The 23,500-nt window shown below is 42.9% G+C and overlaps 1 protein-coding gene across 1 annotated transcript in view; it reads right to left on the bottom strand.

Annotated features, from left to right (window-relative positions):
- ACOT11 (acyl-CoA thioesterase 11) overlaps positions 1–23,500 on the bottom strand; it is a 166,898-nt gene that overhangs the window by 46,010 nt on the left and 97,388 nt on the right. Inside the window, exon 3 of the mRNA XM_042462605.1 lies at positions 7,175–7,343. Within this exon, the coding sequence (XP_042318539.1) occupies positions 7,175–7,343 (169 nt within the window). The remainder of the gene's footprint in view (positions 1–7,174; positions 7,344–23,500) is intronic.

Genomic DNA, 23,500 nt, shown 5'->3' with positions numbered 1-23,500 from the left:
TAAGCGCCCTGGCGCGGAGCTACTACGTCATGGACGCGCCGCCCCGTCTAGAGGCGGCGCGGCCATGACGTACTCACGCCGGCGGCCGTGCGGAAGGGCCGCCGCTGTTTAGTGTGTGTTCGCCACGCACTAGGGTTAGGGCGGTGTGGAAGCACCGCCCTTTCGTAACCCTAGTGCGTGGCGAACACGCACTAAACTGCCGGTCTGTAACCGGCCAGAGAGATATTTAGCATCTTTGAGACTAAATGAAAGAAAGAAGTTGGCAGCATGAGCTTTCATAGACTTAAGTCTGCTTCCACAGATGCATAAGAAGGGGAAAGAACTGACTTCTTGACCTCTACTGCAATCCAAATGCTAGTGGCCAGGCCCAAAATGCTACTAGGTACCTGGCTTTGTATACTTTTTGTTTCAATTTATCAACTGCTCAAATCAGTTCAACCGAGGAATTAAAACCTTTTAAAAGTAATTGTACAATTTAAATTGAGCAGAACCCTGGTTCTAGTTAGTGATGTACACATTCAAGAACAGCTGAGAGTTGCAAACATGCTACTAAACTCAACATCAATCTGCATGACAAATTACCTAGAAAATCCAGCACAATGAGATTTAGTTTGAGGGAAAGAAATTAGAAAGATTAGATAAAAATGAAGGCAATGTGGAATGTCAGGGAGAAATACCTTCCAGAAGTTTGATGGTTAATTAAAAACCATTAAGACAGAATTTTAGAGTATAGCTCAAAACCAAAGGAATACCATCAAGTCCAAAAGAGTGCCTGTGTGGTTGAAACATTGTCCTTGACCGCAATGTCAAGGAAATAACAGGTGAGACATCTTTTTAAAAATAAGTTGAAACTGTGTCCAAATTAGAAGAATTAAAATTGAGCAAACACTCTGAAAAACAAATTAACATTGGTAAGGCAAACAAAGTAAAAGTATGAGAAGCAAATGGCAAAATGCATAAACACAGGAACTACAATCACATCTTTAAAGGAAAGCACAGCCAAAAAAAGTGACAGGACCCTGGAAAGACAAATGGTATGACAAGAATACAGGGAGAGTGAGGAGAATCTGGTTGAATTTGTTGAGTCAGTCTTCTGTATGAAAGATGTTTAAGAGAAACCCACAGGTACCCACAACTGAAGCATTGTTTTGAGATCATCTGAAGACCTAGGTGAAATTTTGACAGATGGCATAAAATATCTTTTTTTTAAAAAATCCAGGTGTGAAATTTAATAAATTTGCAACAAAATATCTAATTTATTCTCCAATATAGTCGTCTTACTATCCCCAGCATCCTTCACCATTGGCTATGGTGCCTAGAGGTACTAGGAACTGAAGTTCAACAATATCCGGAGGGCCTGGTTTTTCCCTAGGCCTTGTTGAAGATGAATCACTGTGAGTTCTACACTGTGGTTCCAAAAATAATTTCAGTGACAAAGGTTTTCACAAAACATCTCATTAAAGCCTCATAAATCTTGATTCTTGTGTGACTAATACTACATATCTTGTTCATAATATGATCTAGAGTCAATGGAAAACAGTACCTTGGCTCAGTCATTAATCAGAATGGAGACTGCAGTCAAGAAAGCAGAAGATGACTAGGACTATGAAGGAACTAGACAAGACCCTGAAATGTCAAGATTTATCATTAAATACTAAAGTTAGGATTGTCCATGCCATTGTATTTCCCTTTTCTATGTATGGTTGTGAAGCAAGACAATAAAAAAGCTGATAGGAAGAAAATAATCTTATTTGATATGTGATGCTGTAGAAGAGTTCTGCAGATACCGTGGACTGCAAAAAAGACCTGAACTTTCCCTATAGGCCAAGATGACTAAACTGAGACTGTTGTACTTTGGCCATATCATAAGAAGGCATAACTCACTAGAAAAACAATAATGCTTGGTAAGGTAGAACGCAGTTGGAAAAGAGGAAGGCCACATTCCAGATGGACAGATACAATCAAGGTAGCCATGGTCCTGAGTCTGCAAGAGCTAAGCATGGTTCTTGTTGACAGGACAACCTGGAGGTCTTTCATTCATGGGGTCACCATAACTCAAAGTTGGCTTGATGACAATTAACAACAACAGCTAAGTTTGCAGAAGGCAGTGAGGAGGGCTCCTAGTACTATTAGTCCAAAAAAATTGTGGGGTTATTCATGTTTTATCTTATCAATTTTCGTGGTAAGAAAAATACAGGAGGGGCATTAAGTGAGAAAACACAATAAGACAATATGGTATCTCCCATCTATCCTTAACATACTTCAAACAAAGTGTGGCAACTGCATAATAAACACTTTGTTTAGAAGATGATCTGGAAACTACATTCTCCAGGATAGTGAAAACTCATGCAAACTCCAAAAGGTTGCAAATTGCTCCCTCACCAAACATGGTTTAAAAGAGCACGTAAAAGGCAAATGTGGTTTACTGAAAGCATAAGGAATACTCTGGGACAATTCCTAACTCTGTATATAAACCAATGGGGTTTGAGACAACTGACTACATGAGAAGTGAAGGTCTTGTTATGGTAGGTAACTCAATGAAAAATTGAAAATATCATCTCAGTGTGTAGTGGCAATGAACATGACAAAGGGCAAATGGAATTTGGGAATATTAAGAACAGCAAGGAAAAGGAACCCACAAGTATCATAATGTTTTTTATTACAAAAGCCGGTACTTGGGTTAATGTAAAAGAATTTTTGTGTAGTTTAGCTAAGGCAAGAATTAGCCAAGTAATTTCAACTGTTGCATGGTAGCACTTATTCTCACTGTATTTCCTTTTGGCAACTTTCAGCTTTCTCCACAAATCTGTACTGACCTAATTTTCATATCGGCATAGCAAATGAAATGATTCAGGGAGCAGTGAAAGAAAGAAAGAAAGAAAGAAAGAAAGAAAGAAAGATTTAAAAAAGTAAATTCCAAATAGTTGATTATGTTTATGTACAATTATGATTATGCACAATTTTCTTCTAGTTTCCATCTGATTTTTCCTTGCATTAACCCCTCACCGCATTCCCTTCTGTGAGTCCCCTTTGCATGGGGGAATTGTAGGTAGAGTAGGATCTATCACAGGAATAGTCCCAGATATTCAGTTAACAGAAGATAAAAGCCTCTTGCACCCAATTTCATTTTCAAAACAGTAGCAGATGGTGGCTCCCACGTCAATTACACAATAAATCCATTCGGGATCTTAGTCCAATTTGTGAATAAGGTACTGCCCACTGGATAACTCCAGTATAATCTAACCTACTGGATATATTTGTTGTAATCCCGCCTTGATCTTTGGAGAGGTGGGAAATATAAATAAACATTATTATTTATTATTAGTGTAGGAATTTCAGTCAAAAAATTGTCCCTCAAAACCTGAGTTGACTTACCCACAGGTCAATGTAAGTACCATATTTTAACTCTTACCAAAAAGTAAAAAAGACAAAAGGAACTATCCCCTGATGAAAGGCAAGAGTATAATCTGTTCTGGAAGCACTGACCCCACTTTACTCTATCATCCATCCAGCCTTTAATGTGAGTACAGTTATGCCTGCTGGAATTTTGTAAGTTGTTTGGCATTGTTTTCCTCTGTTTTATCCTATAGATCAATGGTTCTCAACCTTTCATATTTCCAATGGTCTTAGGAACTGAGACACCACAATTTTATGGTTGGGGGTCACCACAACATGAGGAATTGTATTAAAGGGTTGAATCATAGAATCGTAGAGTTGGAAGAGATCACAAAGGCCATCCAGTCCAACCCCCTGCCATGCAGGAAATCCAAACCAAAGCATCCCTGACAGATGGCCATCCAGCCTTTGTTTGAAGACCTCCAAGGAAAGAGACTCCACTACACTCCAAGGGAGTTTGTTCCACTGCCTAACAGCCCTTACTGTCAGGAAGTTCCTCTTAATGTTGAGGTGGAATCTCTTTTCCTGCAGCTTGCATCCATTGCTCCGGGTCCCAGTCTCTGGAGCAGCAGAAAACAAGCTTGCTCCCTCCTCAATCATCCCTTCAAATATTTCAACAGGGCTAGCATATCACCTCTTAACCTTTTTTTCTCCAGGCTAAACATCCCCAGCTCCCTAAGTCGTTCCTCATAGGACATGGTTTCCAGACCCTTCACCCGTCCTCCTTTGGACATGCTCCAGCTTCTCAATGTCCTTTTTGAATTGTGGTGCCCAGAACTGGACACAATATTCCAGGTGGGGCCTGACCAAATCAGAATACAGTGGCACTATTACTTCTCTTGATCTAGACACTATTGATGCAGCCTAAAATTGCATTGGCCTTTTTAGCTGCCACATCGCACTGTTCACTCATGTTCAACTTGTGGTCTACTTGAACTCCTAGATCCCTTTCACATGTAGTTTCATTCAGCCAGTTGTCCCCCATCCTATATCTGTGCATTTTATCTTTCTACCCTAAGTGCAGTACCCTACATTTCTCCGTGTTGAATTCCATTTTGTTAGCTTTGGTCCAGCTTTCTAGTCTATTCAGGTCATTTTGAATTTTGATCCTATCCTCAGGGGTATTAGCTATTCCTCCTAATTTGGTGTCATCTGCAAATTTGGTAAGTAAGCTCCCAATTCTGTCATCCAGGTCATTGATAAAGATGTTGAATAACACTGGGCCCAGGACAGAGCCCTGTGGGATCCCACTAGTCACTTCTCTCCAGGATGAAAAGGTGCCATTGTTGAGCACCCTTTCGGTTCAGCCAGTCAACCAATTACACATCCATGTAACAGTTACCTTGTCTAACCCACATTTTATAAGCTTGTTTGCAAGAATGTCATGGGAAACCTTGTCAGAGGCCTTACTGAAATCAAGATATACTATATCCACATCATTCCCTTCATCGACCAAGCTAGTAATTTTATCAAAGAAGCTCAATATCCTTGACTTATACATGAGTCTTATAGTCGACTATATACAGTAAAACCTGAGATGGATCATTGCCCAACTGGCACATAAGCCACCAGCTGCCACTATTTCAGAAGACTTCCAGAGCAACAGGTGAATCTTATTTCAAAATGGAACAGCACCCTTCACTAGACCTGAGGACATCCAAGGATGCAGGGTATGGATGGAGTGAGCAACAAATCATTCATGTCTCTTGCCTACTCCAACACTTTCCCCTGCACAGAGCCACAGCCAGCAATTCTGAGTCAGGCTGACCTGAGTATAAAGAGGGCAGGCAGTACTATTCAATAAGTAGTTGAGGAACAGTACTTGCAAATGCGCTCCACATCCTCTACCAGGTCATCAATATGATAAATATGTGTGCAAATAAGGCAAGCACAGCCCAATGAGATCAACGGTAGTCTGCTCCTGTTCTGGCAGGGGGAACCAGGGGGGATTTTGGGTGGGGCTTCCACTGGATCTGCCCCCCCTCCAGCATGTAATGCTTATGGCCCTGATCTATGGGCACAGCTCACTACTGGTTGAATTGCCAACAACCAGCAAGAGTTTCAAATTCCCAACAGCCAAAAAGATTTCCACACAGCAGTTGCAACTGGTGCCTCCTGGCCAAAACGCACTGCAGAAATAATCCAGTTTGAGACTGCTTTAACTGCCCTAGCTCACCTCAGGGGAATCTTGAGGACTGTGGTTTGTTGTGGCACCAGAGCTCTCTGACCAAGAAGGCTAAATGTCTCACAAAACCAGTCCCCAGAATTCCCTAGGACTGAGCCAGGGCAGTTAAAGCGGTCTCAAACGGGATTATTCCTGCAGTCTGTTTTGGCCCTCCCTTGTCAGAGGGGCAGCAAATCCCTTCCAGGTTTTATCTCTAGCCTTAGAGCAGAATGGGGTTACCCAAAGCCTGAATCTTAGGCCTACAAGCAGGTTCAGCACCTTGGACAATTCCTCTGTAGAGAGAGCCAAAACCTGGAAACTATTCACTGTCATGGGAGCTGCAAGCCACAAAAAGCCACATACACACACAATTCTCAGCAAAGAGGCTGCTGATCCTAGGAAACCTAAGGATATAAAAAGTATGAAGTGGTATATAAATGACGCTGCTATAAATGAAGCTGCTATTCCCAGTATTTTGGACCCAGGATGGGTTGGTGGTGGATGTGGGCCACAAAGTAGGGAGGGTGAAGGCTTAGTAAAATCCAAGACAGATCCCTGGTTTTGGTCTGAGAAGGGTGAGCAGATGTCCTAACCACAAAGGAGGACCCAGCACTGCAAAATGTAGGGCCTTCTAGGAAAATGTAGGGCATTACAAAACAAAAGCTAAAAGCTTTCACATAAAATTAAATCCATGCTTCTGAGCCATGCTCCAAATGGAAGACATCTTGGCATTCCTCCTGGACAGAAGGTGGACATGGAGGGCATGTCCTGGAAAAGGAGGACGAGTGTGCTCAATACAAAGGAGGATCACGCACCGCAAAATGTAGGACCTTCAAGAAAAATGTAGGGTGTCGGAAAAGATAAGCTAAAAACTCTCATATAAATATAAAATGCACACTCCTTAGTCATTCTCAGAATGAAGGGATTTTGGCCACTCCTCCTGGACAAAACAGGCTAAAATGGAGGACAACTGCCCTGCCTTCAAATGAGGACAAAATTTAGGGCCTTCAAGAGAATTGTTGGACATGGCAATAAATAAATAAAAGCTTAAACCACTGTTAGAAATATAAAACCCCTGCTGGTTTGTTGTGGAGGACATTTTGGAATCCCTCCTGGACAAAATGTTGAAATGTAGGACAGGTCCTGGAAAAGGAGGACAAGTGCCTTGCTACAAAAGAGGACAAACTGTAGGCCCTTCCAAGAAAAATGTAGGGGATGACAAAACAGAAGCTCAAAACACGTGTTACAAATGTTAAATGCATGCTTCTTGGTCCTGCACCAAATGGAGGACCTTTTGGCATCCCTCCAGGACAAGAAGCCTGCAATGTAGGAGGCGTCCTGGAAAAGGAGGACGCCTGGTTCTCCCTTGGCTCTGTGCTCCTTGCCCCTCCTCCCCAGGCTCTTCTCCTGCTTCTTCTGCTTCTGCTTCTTCCCTCTGGCCTGGGAAGGCAAGGAGTCCTCGGTCCACCTTAAGAAGAGCCAGCCTTGCACACACACACACTGCACCCCCAGCCCAGGGGAGGCCTGGCTTGGCTGAGCTGGCTGCCCACCCACAGAGCCCTCCCTCCTCCTGCTGCTGCTGCTGCTGCTGGGGCTGCTCTGTCTGTTTCTTACCAGAGAGGCAGGCAGCGGTGTCGACCCACTTGAGGAGCTGCCCGATGCTGAGCTCGCCCCGGTGGTTGGTGTGGCAAGGCTGGACCATCTGGCTCATCTGGACCTCGGTGGCCCCGCGGGGGGTGGCCATGGCCCTCCTGGGATCAGGGAAGAGGGGCCCCTCGGGACTCTGCCAGGGCAAAAGGGAGGGCAGAGAAAGAGAGGAAGGAAGGAAGGAAGGAAGGAAGGAAGGAAGAGAAAAGAAAGAAAGAAAGAAAGAAGGAAGGAAGGAAGGAAGGAAGGAGAGAGAGGAGGAAAGAAAGAAGGAAGGAAAAGAAAGAGAGAGAGAGAAGGAAAGGAGGGAGAGAGAGAGAAGAAAAGAACAGGAAAAGAAAGAAAAAAGAGAGAGAGAAGAAGGGAGAGAGAAACACAGAAAGAAAAAGAAAGAAAGAAAGGAGAGAGGAAGGAAAGTAGGAAGAAAAGAAAATGAGAGGGAGGAAGGAAGGAAGGAAGGGGGAAGGGGGGGGGGAGAGAGAACAAAGCAAACAGTCAGCAAGTGTCCTCCTCTCCCCGGACAGCCCTACACACCTGCCTTCTTTCTTTTTTTTTCCCTTTTTCCTTTTAGATTGATTTTATTCATTACACAAATACTCCATCAACAATCTTGCCTTTGCACATTCTCATTAACAGCCAAACAAACTAATTAACATGCTGCCATCACTCTCCTCTCTCTCTCTTTTCTTTTAAAATCCATCAACATAAGTATATTGACTTCCTTTCACCCCAACCTGGCTATTTTTGAAGTTACATTTTTAATCTTACAATCAAAATTACTGTATAGCTCTACCTTCATTTCACATCTGCATAGTATATAACAAAAATAAGTGTATATCATTTGCTCTACCTTCTTAGCTCACTTTGTCTAGTAAAGCTTAGTATCATATTTTCTGTTCATTTTTATTTTTAATAACAATAATAATTATTATTATTTCTATACCATCAATCAGGCTGATATGTATAGAATATGATTTGTTGTTGCTGTTGTATACACACACATATACAGATGGTGCATACCCCTTTCGTAAGTGGCTAAAGGCAGCAATTCTTGCAATATTACGCGCTAAACAGTGACCTCATTCTTCACCCCGGAAGTTAAAAATGTTGCGCCCTGTTCAGAGCTCCACAGAGCATGCGCAAGGCTGCCCATGCGAATCGGCCAATACACACTGTATTGGGCTGGTGTGGTAATCCAATCTGCACTTGCCTCACTTTGCCTGAATACGCATTGGCCGATTCGCAAAACCTCAATTCGGAAGACCGCCCAGGTGTGAAACAACAATGCGATATGACGCAAATACGAATCGGCAAAGCGTATTCAGAGAGCGCGGGTGTGAATGAACGATGCGATATGACGTGAATATACATCAGCCAATGTGAACTGACCCTACTTCTGTGCTCAAAAAATCCCTGTGTGGTAAGGTCCTATGTGTTTTACATTGTGCAGTGCATTGAGATACATGTCCTTATTAGAGGCTGAGAACTATTTTCATGGCAAGAACAGCAGTGGCAGGGGCTTGCCAAGGGGGGGGGGGGGGGAGATGGGGAAATTAACACAGTCAGTACTCCTGACTTCTTTTGCCTTGAAATGGAACTCTTCTCTGCTACACCCCTCCTAAATATAAGGCATTCCTCATTCCATTGCTGTTAAAACACACTCCCCTTTCACCTAAGCTTGACATGAGAAGCAATTATTTGCTTAGCTGAAACACAAAAGCTAGGATTTGCTGAGAGGGTTAAGCGCTCAACAGCCACTGAGGTTCAGTGACTCTTCTAAGCCATAAACACATAAAAAGGGGGCACCCTGGCTTAGGGTAACTCCCTGATTTGGTACACCCCAAGGGCTTTGTATAGCATCTGCTATTTTGAGCTTTAGATTCTCAGAAGAATTATTTACTTTCTTTCAGAAAGGGGGCTCGTTGTCAGTAAACAAATTAGGGCCATGACATAATCTTCATTAAAGTATTTTCCTGCTCTACTTTTCTTCATGCAGAGAAATTTGCTGGCAGGAAGGAAAGGCCACAATATACGGGCATCTCATACTGAGCTAGCATTTGCTTTGCGATCTGAATGGATCGGTTTGGCAGTGGAACATGGTTCACACTACATTTGCCCCAATTGCATTTTCTTTTTGCAAAATCATAGAATCATAGAGTTGGAAGAGACCACAAGGACCATCTAATCCAACTCCATTCTGCCATGCAGGAAATTTCAATCAAAGCATCCCCAACAGATGGCTATCCAGCCTCTTTAAAGACCTCCAAGGAAGGTGACTCCACTACACTCCGAGGGAGTTTGTTCCACTGCCGAACAGCCCTTACTGTCAGGAAGTTCTTCCTAATGTTGAGGTGGAATCTCTTTTCCTGAAGCTTGCATCCATTGTTCTGGGTCCTGTTCTCTGGAGCAGCAGATAACAAGCTTGCTCCCTCCTCAATATGACATCCTTTCAAATGTTTAAACAGGGCTATCATATAACCTTCTCTTCTCTAGACTAAACATCCCCAGCTCCTCATAGGGCATAGTTTCCAGACTCTTAACCATTTTAGTTGCCCTCCTTTGGATATGCTCTAGTTTTTCAATAACCCATTTGTGGTGCACATTGACCAATGAATCAATTCAAAATGGACCCACTCCAGCTGGCCAAAGGGCAAATTTAAATCAATTCTGATCCACATCTGGTTCTCACTTGCACGGAATTGATTTATCCAAAAAGACACGGGTTAAATTTGTCTAGCGTGTGGCCCCCCTCTCCAAATTGCTTCAGCGATTCAGTTCAAGTGTGAACCATGGTAATTTAAACTGGTTCAAACCGATTTGCGATCCGGTTTAAAAGTAGTGGAAGTGAGGTCTGATTGGCAATACATGATTCCTTATGGATATAAGCAGGAGAGCCCTTCTCCATGAGACCCTTTTAATTGTATGAGCTGAGTTTTAACTGTCAGAAAGGTAAGGTTTTCAGAGGCCTGGAGTTTTTTTAATGAAGTGGTGCAAGGGGACAGATTAAATCTACATTTCATGAATACTGGAAGAAACTTCATATTCAGAGCACCCTTTAACAGATACATGAGCATATGATCATTCCAAATGACTCATCTACTATTCAAATAGATCAGGTTACTAACCTAAAATCCTTTTTCCTTTTTACAACTTAAAGAACTGTTAGAAACACACCATATTACTCTTATTAGGAAATTAAAAGAGAAAATTGCTATTTTAAATGGTAATTTCTTCCTGAAAATTGTGTGCAAACTCTTCTACTAGGAACAATCTATCCATTCATATGAGAGAGCAATCCTATAAAATATTTGTTTATTTATTTTCTTCATTTATATCTTGCCTTTCTCTCAGAAATGAGATTCAAGGCATCTAACAACATATTTTAAAACAGTACAGATTGAAACTATTTAAAAGCATCCATAAAAGCATAAAGATAAAGGTTATTTTAAAGGAATTAGGCAAGTTGTTGTTGTTGTTATTTCTTACTTGCCTCTCCCCGTGGATCAAAGTAGGAAGAGCAACATATCAGTAAAAATACAAAAACCACTTAAGACACATAGCATCCATTTAAAAGAACATATAAGGCATTAAAACAATCAGTCCATAGTTTAAAATTAATAATTTAAAAATCATCTGGATAGATCCATCAGACAGAGTGCAAGGGACAGATTATACTGGTGGATGTGATCCCATAGGTAACCTGGTCTCAAACTATATAGGGTTTTAAGGTAATAACCAACACTTTGTACCTTGCCCAGAAACTAATTGTCAGCCAGTGGAGTGATTTTAATATTGGTGTAATGTGATCGCTTCTAGATGTACCACTGACCAATCTGGCTGCCATATTTTGAACTAAATGAAGCTTCTAAACTTTGTACAGAGGTAGCCCAATGTACACTGGATTCAGAAGTCCAGCCTTGAGGCTACCAGCACATACACAACTATCTTTAGGTTGTCCAGTTCTAGGAAGGGGCACATCTGGCATAACAATCAAAGCTGATAGCAAGCACTCCTGTACCTCCCATCTATCTGAGCTGTCATTTGGAGTGATGGATCCAGAAGCACTACCAGGCTGTAAACACAGTCTTTCATGGGGAGTGTAACCTCATCCTGGGGGACCAGCTGACACATTTCCAAACCCAAGTTAGGTCCATTGAAAGTAAGCACTTCTGTCTTGCCTGGATTCAACTTTAGATTGCTTTTCCTTATCCAACGCATTATCCAACATTAAAATTAATTAAAAACTATATACAAACCATACAAACAGCATCACACAGCACTAAAACCCCATACTAGCCAGTTTCCAAAAGCCTGAAGGCATAAAATGTTTTAACTTGCTGACAGAAGAAGAGCAAGGACAGAGCTATCTTGGGCTCCCTAGAAAGGGAATTCCAAAGTCAGAGAGCAGCCACCAAGAAGGTCCCTTTCCCTTGTTCCCACTAAAGGAGCCTGAGAAGGTAGTGGGACAGAGGGGAGGACTTCTCCAGAAGATCCTAAAACTCTAGTGGACTCATGTTGGATTAAGTTATGTATGACACATCTATAAAATTCAGTGTAAAGTGTAGGTTGGTGATAAAATAAAAATCTTACCTTACACCTATCCAAAAATTCCAAGGTACTAAGCCTAGGATTTTTAAAGGCCTTCAGTTTCTAATATTACATCAATTTAGATTTTCAAATCGCTCATTGAAATGAAGAGGACCTTAATGTGAAGAAAAACATTTTGACAAAATTTTCTTGACAAAAAAAGAAAAGCAGCTTCCTATTCAAAAATAACAATATGCACCAGTGAAATGAAACAACCAGGTCAGTTAACCCTTGCATAAGTTAACAAAACATTTTGAACCTTCCTGAAATTACTTGAAACATCTTCCAAAATGAATTGAGAAGTGTGTTTTTCCCCCCTCTTTAAACCAGCTTCTTTTCAAATGTATCTGAGGAAGTAGACTTAAGAGCTGATACAGACAGGTCAAAATAAAGCTGCTTCAGGTCACTTTGGAGGTATGCTGTTTAAATGCTGCATGCGTCCTAAGAGACCAGAAGCTGCGCCAAAGCTTCTGGCCTCTTAAGAGCGCAGCTTCCAGTCTCTTAAGAAGCTTGTGCCATTTAAACAGCATGCCTTCAAAGTGACCTGAAGCAGCTTTATTATGGCCTGTCTCTACAGGCTCTTAAGTCTAGGAAAGCTCATGCTGCCAACTTCTTCTTCTTCTTTTTTGTTAGTCTCAAAGGTGCTACAAGATCTCTCTACAGACTGATTCTACAGACTGACACAGCTATCTCTTTGAATTTTACTGGCTTCTTTTCTTATTTCCATTTTAGTGGTCAAAGTTACAGATCTATGGTTTTATTTTTTAACAAGGTGGGTGTAGCTGGTGAGGTAAAGCCTATCTGCTATCCTTTAACATGTTCCCACTGCCCACATTGCTTTTTAAAAACTTTCAACTCAACAGAGGATGAGCAGGAAAGGTGGGTGCTGGGTAAGCAGAAAAAGACTCTAAAAAGGAGCTTTTTTATCAGAGGGTTTGTTAACTGAGGGATGCCAACGTCTAGAATGTTGTTCCTGAATTCCTCCTCTTCCTGGTCCAGCAGTAGCTTCCTCACATATCAAGCTCCTCGGTATTTCTGTCCATTAAAAACCTCTCTTTTTCTGAGTTCATCAATAGCCCAACCTTTTGGACAGACTCCATTTTCCCCTGTACTTCCAGGTTTGCTTTGTTTATATATTTAGCTGCATTTGGAAATATGCTGTACTGTTTGGTTGGTGTTTCTGTTGTTTGTTTTGCTAAGTTAGGCAGTTCTCACCATCCTGCAGCTAAATCATTTCCAGTTCCTCTGCCAACCATTGATCAGTGTAGAAAAGTCAATATGCTTTAGCTGCTGTTTAGCAATAGAGACATGCTACAAGAATTCCACAGTGCTGATTGAAACTTGTCACTTTCAACTGCATGTTAACTGGCATCCTCTTCGCTCAAGCTCACGATCCAATTCTGAGCCATTTCCTATGTCTTTGCACAAGTGGTAAGCCAAGAAAATTTATATTTAGCAGCTACTTGGCCATTTACATATACTAGCCAGCTATCTTTCATCTTTAAAGTTTTTATCTTACCTAAGCAATATGATTCTTATGAATTTTGCTGCATTCCTCTGCACAAATACAATAGGCAAAGTACAAGAGTTTGTTAGGACAAAAAAGGGGGTTACACTTTCAAATGACACACTTATCTACCAAGAGCACTTTTACATAACCTTTCTAAATCATGGAGTAGATTCAGGACTACAAGCCACAAAGTTACTGCCTCAAAGACTCACCCCATAGATCCTGCTTAGAGGGGAAATAATTTATGGCTAAAGGGTATCACCTCTCACCTGTCACTGAGAAATCTAGGAAAACAGGGGGGGGGATACTTGGATCAATTATTGGGGGGCCTTTCACACTACATAATTATAGCACCATGATTCTATTTTAACTGGCATGGAAACATCCAATGGAATCCTGGGATTTACAGTTCCACAGGAGGGCATTCTGAATTCCAGCTAAAGAGTTTTTTTATCTCACCAAACTACAACCCCCAGGATTCCACAGGATACTGCCATGGCAGTCAAGGTGAAATATAGCACTATAATTGTGTAGTATGAAAAGGTTCATGGCTGTATCCTACAGAATCCCAGGATCTGTAGTTTAGGGAGGTAGTAGAGCAATTCAGCAGAGAATTCTAAATACCACACAAAAACTACAAAATTCCTTAAAAAAGGAACCACTGCAATAAGTGCAATCATAGTGCTATAGTTGTGTAGCATAAAATGGGCTATGGTTAAAGCCACCAGACAACTACCATCCTTTTGGTTACACAGCAGCCGAATGGTAATTTTTGTAAGTAGACCTATGCTGAAAGGGCAAAAGGAAGAGACAGACACACTTTTCACAAAGGCATTCAATAACTTTGAAACAAGCAGTCTTATTACAAAAGGTATCACAGTCCTTCCTGAACAATCAAACATTGTCTTCACCCTAATTGGCTTCATTTGTATTCTGTGACGTCAACATATTACAGTCTTTTCTTTGCTAAACCAAGTTTGGGGGTGATTCTGAGACGTCCGGTATTAGTAGCTATGGAAATATAATCAGAGCTTTGAAATTTACTTTTAAAAGGGGGAAATCTGCCATTTAACTCAAACCTCTCTGCTCCTCAAGCAATTAACATCAGCATCAACAATCCATTTTCAAATATATTTTTGTAAATGGCTTTGTTATTTGTTACTTTTTGTTTGGTTATGAAGGGAACTCCTTTTAGGATTGATTGATCAATCACTAGGCTCATATTGACTTCAGAGAGCCTCACGACAGCTGCCTCCGAAATTGTGGAACGTCTTCGGGAAGAGATCAGTCTTATGTACCTCCTGGAGGCGTTTAACAGGGACTTAAGACGGATCTCTTTCGGCGAGCTTACTCACCGGAACTTATTAAGGACACCTTCAGAACCATTTTATGAATCTTGAATCTCTAAAATGTACACCTGACATTAGTCTGCCTGCTGCATTTGTGTTATGTCGCAGCTTCGACACACTTTTACAAGGGTAGTCCCCCACATAGAACACATTACAGACAGGTCTCCTGTTCCACGGGATTGCCATCCATGATTGGAGCATTCACACATGGTCCTGCCTCCCTTCTCCCCAATGTCCGGCTCAGCATGCAGACACACCGACAAGGTCATGCATGTCACACCGCCATGGAAACAATGGGACTTGAGTTCCATTAGAGCCAACCACACAGTAGTCTAATGGAGAGGTAATTAAGACATGAACCACTGTGGGCCGATCTGCCTTCCCCAAGAAAGGCACAGCGGTGACCAGCCAAAGCTAGGCAAGGTGTTCCTGGCCTACACAGCAACTGGATTTTCAGGAGCAAGAAAAGAGCATCCACCAAGCTATGAACATAGTCTTTCAGAGGGAGAGCAGCACCATCAAGGGGCTTGTCTACATTTATCCGCTACTTGAATGTCCCTGGGCTGTCGGCACTAGGACCCCAAAACCCCTAATCAGGCATGAGCTGGTTACAGAATGCCCGACCCAATTGGAGTTCCCACCCCCCTATCCCACAGGTTTAAACCTTATGTTTTGCCTCCAGGTTTGCCAGACAACAACCCAGAATAAAACAACAGTGACAAAGGACGGCAAATGGGCATCTGAAGCATCCCTGACAAGCTTGCGTTCCGGAAATCCATCAACAGACAGAAAACAAGCATGCTCCCCCTCAATATGATCATCCTTTCAATATTTAAATATGATAGCCCTGTTTAAATATTGGAAAGCATGTCATATTGAGGAGGAAGCAGGCTTGTTTTCTGATGCTCCAGAGAACAGGACCCGAACAATGGATGCAAGCTACAGGAAAGAGATTCCACTCAACATTAGGAAGAACTTCCGGACAGTAAGGGCGTTTCGACAGTGGAACAAACACTCCCTGGAGTGTAGTGGAGTCTCCTTCCTTGGAGGTCTTTAAGCAGAGGCTAGATGGCCATCTGTTGGGGATGCTTTGATTGGATTCCTGCATGGCAGGGGGTTGACTGGGATGGCCCGTGCGGTCTCTTCCAACTCTATGATTCTATGATTCTATGCTCCTAGAGGTTGGGAGGGCAGGTGTCTGAACACCAGCACCCCTTTAATCATCAGCTCTTGAACGCCCTCCCGTCAGTGTGGGAGAGAGAGGAACAGCACGGGGCGCTTATAAAAATTCTCGGCACCGTGCAGCTCGCCGAGCCGGCATGCCGAAGGTTGGAGGGCAAGGGCCTGATACTGGACCCTTTTAATTTCATCAATCTGGCTACGCTCTGGATGAAAACATGAATTCATCGTGTCTCCCCCCCCCCCCCAGACAACCCGGGACTTCATAACTCCTTATGCCCCATCTGAGGAATTGTTTATACTTCTATCTCCCCTACTGCGTTGTAGTTAATTGTATGACATCTATTGGTCCTAGGGTTGAGAAATAAGATCCAATTCTGTCTAATTCAGTTACATACTAATATACAACTCAAATTACTGATAGACACTGATTTTCTACCTCATGGTGACGCATGGAGGGAGACGGGAATGTCGTTTAACATTTACATGAAGCCACTGGGTGAGATCATCCAGAGACATGGGGTGGGGTGTATCAGTATAAGGCTGAGGACACCCAAATTGTTTTCTATTCTGGATGTGTTCAGTGGAGTAAGGAGGGCATCCTCCCCTGAAGTAACTGCCTGAAGTTGCAAATGGATCGGATGAGGGAAAATAGACTTAAGCTGAATCCAAATAAAACAGAGGTAGTTCAGGATAGGTAACACCCCAATCCAGGTAGGAAATATGTTTGCCAGTGCTAGATGGGGTCACACTTCCCCTGAAAACTGACCGCAGCGACTTGGGGAATGCTCCTGGAGGCGTCGCTTCAACTGTCTTCTCAGATTGATGCGACAGCCCAGGAGTGCTTGATACGCCATTGTGCCCCTACCTGGAGCAGCACGCAACTAGAAATGTGTCGGACATGCTGCCTAGTATCCTCTCATCTTGATTTCTGCAATGTGCTCTACATGGGGGTACCTTGTGGCCACGTCCGGAAGCTCCAATTGAATACAAAATATGGCAGCCAGACTGGTCGCTGGGAAAATCCAAGTTCAACCATATTACACCTATTATTGTAAATCACACATTGGCTGCCTAATTAGCTTCCGGACACAGTAACAAGGTGTTGGTTATCACCTATAAAGCCCAAACATGGGCCTGGGTCCAGTCTACTTGAAGGAATGCCTCCTCCCATACAATCCTTCCCGTACACTCCAATCCTCTGGGAAAAACCTCTTACAATCTAGAAAAGACCAGACTGGCAGTGACCTCTAGAGATCCTTCTCTGTCACCGCTCCAAAAACTTGGAATAACACCTGCGGACGAGGATTCGCCAATTATCCTCACTTGAGGCTTTTAAAAAGGCAACAAAAAACCTTTCTCTTCCAGAAGGCCCGGCCCCAATGATAATGTGCCAGAACCAATTGAAGAATCCCTCTTTTATTATTTTTTCTTATTCATGGTTGTTATGTATTTTTTACCAGGTTTTATTTTAACATTTTTATACTTGGGAGGGAGGGGTGGGCTGGGGTCTTGTGGGGCTTGTTGTTTTTATTGGAACCCTGGTGTGCAGTGGTGTAAATGCCGTACTGCAGCCACTCACTCAAACCATAAGGTTGCGAGTGCAAGACCAGGAAAAGGGCTCAAGCTCGACCTCGGCTGTGCATCCTTCCGAGGTCCGTAAAATGAGTACCCCGATTGTTGGGGAAAATTAGCTTACAGTTGTAAAACCGCTTAGACACTGCTTAGGTGGTATGAAGCAGTATATAAATGAAGCTTGTTTTGTTTGTTTATATGTTCTATATTGTATAAATTTTTGCTGTTACCCGCCTCGATCACCAAGCAGAAGAGGCGGATATAAATAAATATTATTATTATTATTTATTATTATTATTATTATATTATTATGATTATTGTGCAAACTCGCTCTGGGCTTGTCTAAGAACAGCCTTGTTCTGACATCAGAGCAATCGTGCCTGCAACAGTGGCATTGGCTGGCCACTGTGCCCCTGCAAGCTAGCTAGTACACCACCACAGGCACAAGTTGCTCTCAGATCAGGCGTCCAACCTCATTGTGCATCAGCAGACCAACTTGAGGGAAACAGCAGGTAAAGGGGGCAATTCAGGGAATGTGGAGACCAGAACACTCCCGGGGCAGCCCCAGGGAGTACTTTGGCAATTGTAGAGACGCCCTAAAACAAACTATGATTGCCCAAACCCAGATTTGTTTTCCTAGAATCAAAATGATTGTGCAGTGAAATTTATCACATGCACAAGTAGATCTTGCGATTTGGGTTGTTGTTCATGATGCCCGGCCTTTCAAAAGGAGAAGTGCAATGTCTAATCCTAATACCTATAGTTCTGAACCCCATTCACTGACATATATATGTTCAAGATTTTCAAAAGGCATTTGTGCATTCCCTGGAGAAACAAGGTGGCTTGGCTCCAGGTTTAAATCAGAACCTTAAAGGTGCTACACCCAACATGCTGAATTGTATACCTTTCAAAATAGGATCGCACCACCTTACAATTGCCTCTGTTAACGTTCCTGCTAAAGCCACGAAGTCACTATGACAATGACATAGAAGCTAGCAGCTCCCACTGTTGTCAGGTGGACAGACGTTGGTTTAAAGGAAAGAGTGTGCACTCTCTATGCCACCTTCTGGATTGTCTTTGTAGGCGCCATTGTTGGCTACAGAGCAAAAAACAGTGTGGATACGTTTCATAGCACATTCTGTTGCTGAGGCCACTGGATTGAAATGGACCTATATTCATTTCACATGGCATTTTAATTTCCGATTTTGGTGAAACCTTAACATCTTCTGTAACAGCCCTTTTGATTCTGACCCTCTTTCCATCAAGCTTGCATATACCTTCAGACTAAAATGAGCTTTGCCTGGCATTTACATTTTCTAGCTGCAAGAAGAGTGTCCAAGGGAGCTTTCCCTTACGAATTGTCCCTGAGGACATTCAAAAAAAGCTGCTATGTCACTCTGTTAAGACAGACCCCCCAACTAGATGCCAACTGAACAGGCAACTCACCCCCATGCTATCTTCCTGTGTTCACAAAGACTGAGGTGAAAACAATGTGTCCAATGCATACAGAGCACTGTTGGCCTTTGGGGATCTACCCAACTCAAAGACACTGGGTCCCTGGAAGGCAAAACAAAACCAAAGCGGACATGACCATTCCAGTTGAGACCGTCATACCTTTTCAGTATGGGGGGGGGGGGGAGGGGATATTAAACATATAGTAAACTATCACCAAGGCATGAAAATATGACCAAAGCACAGTGTCCCAAGAAACGGGAAGTGGGGGACCAATGGATTCAAAGAGGCATTTCTGCTTCAAACAAGATCAACATTCGAGTCTTAGGAACGAACATTCTTTACTGTAACGCTGTTTCAACACGCGTAGCAGATTGGCTGTTCTAGAGTGTGATGGCCTCCTCCATCTTTAATAGTGCTTTCAAAAGAGGTTCCTGGATGTACATTTTCAGGAGTTACTTTCGTTGAATTTTCGCATGTCACCCTGCGGACAGGTGTTCTTAGATTGGATGGCCTGTTGTGGTCCCTTCCCAAACTGGCATGATCTATGCAACATGTATCAACAAACAATGGACTGCGTATGCTGATATTCCTGATCCTTTGTGCGGCTCCTAAGCTACCAGAGGGTAAGCCTCTGGAATCGAACAGTAGTTACAGGGAGTAACCCCATGGGCTAAAGTAGGGACTTCAAATGAATTGAAATACCTACCATCACATTTCAAACGTAACCGCGAATCTAACGTACATTAAATTTGTGTGCAATAGTAGTCACCATAATTACTGTAATCAAATTTCCTAGCAATAGATAGAGCCACTTAAGTTTGGTTTTTCAAACAGGCAGAAAGGGGGGAACTAACAACAGATGTTGCGATTCAATGACTAATAAATGCTGATAACTGAATAACACACAGCCCCCATAGGACTGAACTTGCAGTGCATGATCCGCCCCTACCACGACACCATACACAGCACACACGACAGGGCCTATTCAAGATATGATACGCATGGATGGAGCGAATGCAATGTGTGCAGTTCTGTTTGAATGGAAATGTACAATGTGAACTCATCTTATCGAATCGTTTACCAGTCTTGTACAAAGATGTGTTATCAGCACTATGGCTCTTAAAGAGCTACCATTCCAGTGTGACGCCTCTAGCAGCCTCGTGTGCATGCTGGGATTGGCAGTTTGTAAGGCGCTGAACTTCTCTGCCTGAGAATTCTAATACCCCTCCTTAAAACTCCTGCCAATCCCAGCATGCACAGGAGGCAGCTCGAGGAGTCACACCGGACTAGGTAGCCTCTGTTAAGAGCATGTGTGATATCAACATCAAAGACTTCGGTAAAACATAAAAACTGGTGACGCTTGCAGTTTTGTGTTTCACAGGGAGTCCCACGGCAACTTACCCCAAGGAACAAAGAAAATATTCCGTCAATTCGCACGTTTTCCGCAACCTTCAAAGACATGCCGTTGATCCTGAAAATAGTCTTTCACACCTTTACCTATTCGAAAACCTATGACTACAATCCTGGTATTACTCCAAAGGAAAACATTGTAAAAGCTTCTAAAATTCATCTTCTGGATGTAAACCAACCTACTGGTTGGCCATTGATGACTTTGTATGTGCATTCTGATTCGTCCTTCAGTTTTTAAAAATGCCTGCACTGCCATGCTGGACTTCATATATGGGGACAGCGAAACACAGAGTTGGTGCCAGCCAGGCTTCAGGAAAAAGCAGAGGCACTAGGAGTCACATAGCAAACATGCAATGGGCTAATGGAGTGCGCCCAAGGGATTCCAAAGGCAGAAGTCAGACATGTGTTTTATAGGACTGTTATAGGCAAAGACTGTTGACTGGCATAGGCTATAAAAAGCCTAGGAATACCCTGAACGACAGGGAGGTGCCACTACATTTGCTGATAGTCCTAATGAGAGGAGTCCAAAAAAATCTGGTGTACCCAAGGTCGAGAATCAATTGACCTACAGACAGGCTAAATCAGAGTGAGTGCAAAACGAAACTTTTCTGTTTGTTTGTTTGCTTACTCAGTAAACAGTAAGGCTTCTTCTTTTTGGGAGGGGGGCTTCTTGCCGCAACAGTAAGTGAACGTTTCATTCAATCCTGCATGCTAAGCAGGCCCCTATCGACAATTGTTACGTTACATATAGCTAACAATACTGCCCCTGGGAGCTGTCTACTACTCACTTGAGTCGTTTCCACTCTGGAGCCTAGGTTTAGCAACTTCCGCAGAAAGCCTAGGATGCCCTTAAAAACCGCATTCGACCAAAAACCAACTGGATAGACGTTCCCTGGCGAAGCTGGAAAAGATGTAAAGACAATGCTATTGCCTTGGAATAAGAATGGGAAGATGTACAAGCAGCTACGTTTTCCCCTGCCTGAGCATAATTCAACAGAGTGTTTTGGACAGTCTCGAAGATATGGCGTTTTGTTTATCTTGCCCTCAGGAAAGGCAAGCTCCGACAATGACCAGAACTGGACTTTTCAATATGAACATACGGAGAAAGCGGAAAGTGACAAGCTGGTTAACTAGACAAGCTGTATAATTAAGGCCGAAGGCTGGTGGTGGAGGCTGATTTTCCCCCTTCACGCGAGAAGCACGCGGATACTGGAGGTTATAAGCAAACATGGTCTCAGTGTCTCGGAAATTCTGGCTTTAAAATGAGGACATTGTAATGATAGGAAACAGAGGGAGGGGAAAAAACGTGACATCACCTTGTGTCCATATATAAATTGCCCCCTCCTTGAATGTATGTCGTGACATAAACAGGACTCTTAAGGGAACAGGTTCCTAATTGTTTCCGTCTTTGTACAAGCATTTCTCCTTTTAAAGCATATCTGATAACTATTAATCAGTTACACTTCCCCTGAAGTAACAAATCCTGTTCAGCGATGGGATCCTGGTGGTTAACACAGGGTGTGATTAGAAGGGACAGAATGCTCTTGATCGTCAATCCATTGAAATACTGGTCTAAGCCAAGCAGGAATCAGTCCTGATTTTGAATGTCAAGTGCATTGTCTGCCCCCCCTGCAGAGAAAGATATTAAAAAACCAGTGGACAACCAAAAATCCTAGAGATACCACTGCACCGGCGAGACTCTTATATTCCCTAACAGGAATTAGGCATTCCTAATGGGCCTTTTTTCCATTTTTCTTGATTTCAGTGTGTGGCAGGATCAGGCAACAGCCTTCTACAATGTGGGCAGGAAATGCAACTTCATTTCATGGTTGCAACATTCCTAAGAAGTCACGCACGTCCATGTCCACTGCAAGAGATTGGATATTTATGCACAAAGCCCCCCTACGTATTGTTGGAAGGGGGTGGGTGGGTGGGCTTGCTTTCGCCCGTTTCTATTCTTTCCTGGCCTAGCAATGGTAGCATGCAAATCGGTTTTTGGGGGTGGGGGTGGGAATGAAAGAGGCAAGGGAACATCCTGAAGCAATCCCTGGCAGAAGCAGCCTCTCTGGATTAGAAGCTCAGTACAATGTGTTAAACTAGCAGGCCAAGATGAAAGCTCCAGAGGGGTGGCTTCATAAAAAGAAGGATTCTAAAGGGTAGAGGACATTGGTGCAGCAATGTGTTTAAAGACAGACAGATATACACATCAAGGAGTTGCACATGAAAATGTGGAGGCAAACCTGCACCTGGTTAGTGGCTAAAAGTAGCCATATACAGAGTTTCTTTTGTCTGTATGATCAGTATCAATCTCAAAGCCACACTTCCCACATGCCTTGGCTTCACAGACCACTTCAGCAAGGCTTTGAAAAAATAGCCAGCTTTACATAGAGCTCAGCCTCCTGATGGAGCACACAACATGTATCTACCTCCATAGTGTGGTTACCTCTAGAGTGGGGGCATGATTGAAAGCAGTGGGAAGAGGCTTGGGGTAAGCCAAACACTGCCCCTCTTGCCAATGCTTGAGCAGATTGACATCAAATAGGATTTTGCTTTTTTACAATTTGGAAAATTAAAACCTATGCTCTGTAGCTCAAGCAAAAAAAAAAGCCAAGAACACATTTCTCTGCATGGTCCCACATTCAGTCCCTACCATCTCAAAAAAACAAACAACAACCCTGCCGACAATCCCCGAAGAACCATTGCCAGTCAGGTATAAAATCTAGTTCAAAGGATGGTCAACACTCTTGTGTGACACATGACACACACAAAACCGCTTGCTAAAGCAATTCAGAACCACAGCAACTAAGAGACATTTTGGTGTGTGAAGGTTCTGATTAACTATTCTAAGACATAAAAGGACCAGAGAGGATTGCTTTTCAGATGATCAGGGAAGCTACAAATTTAAATTTGGCACCTTACTTTTCTGCAAGTCTTTTCAGATTAGATATTCTAGTGGGCTTTTCGTTGCGGCTGCTAATGCCACCACCTAACAAACTTAGTTCCCTCTCTGTGCTGGAAAGTCATGCCACCATGCCCCCTGTGACCCACAGCCACCAGCTCTTCTGCTTAATAACAGACAGATCAGATATAGTGTCTAACTGGGGGCAGCAGTTCTTCTGAATGGGCACCAATGGGAGAAAGGTGGGACTGAATGATGCTGATGAGATGTGCATGAGATGATGATGAGGAGGGAGAGGATGATAGGATATGTGTTGATGAAGAGAAACG

The sequence above is a fragment of the Sceloporus undulatus genome, chromosome 4 (assembly GCF_019175285.1).
Source record: "Sceloporus undulatus isolate JIND9_A2432 ecotype Alabama chromosome 4, SceUnd_v1.1, whole genome shotgun sequence".
Classification (NCBI taxonomy): domain Eukaryota; kingdom Metazoa; phylum Chordata; class Lepidosauria; order Squamata; family Phrynosomatidae; genus Sceloporus; species Sceloporus undulatus.
The sequence above is the reverse complement of the archived record's forward strand: the minus strand, read 5'-3'. Positions and strand labels throughout refer to the sequence as shown.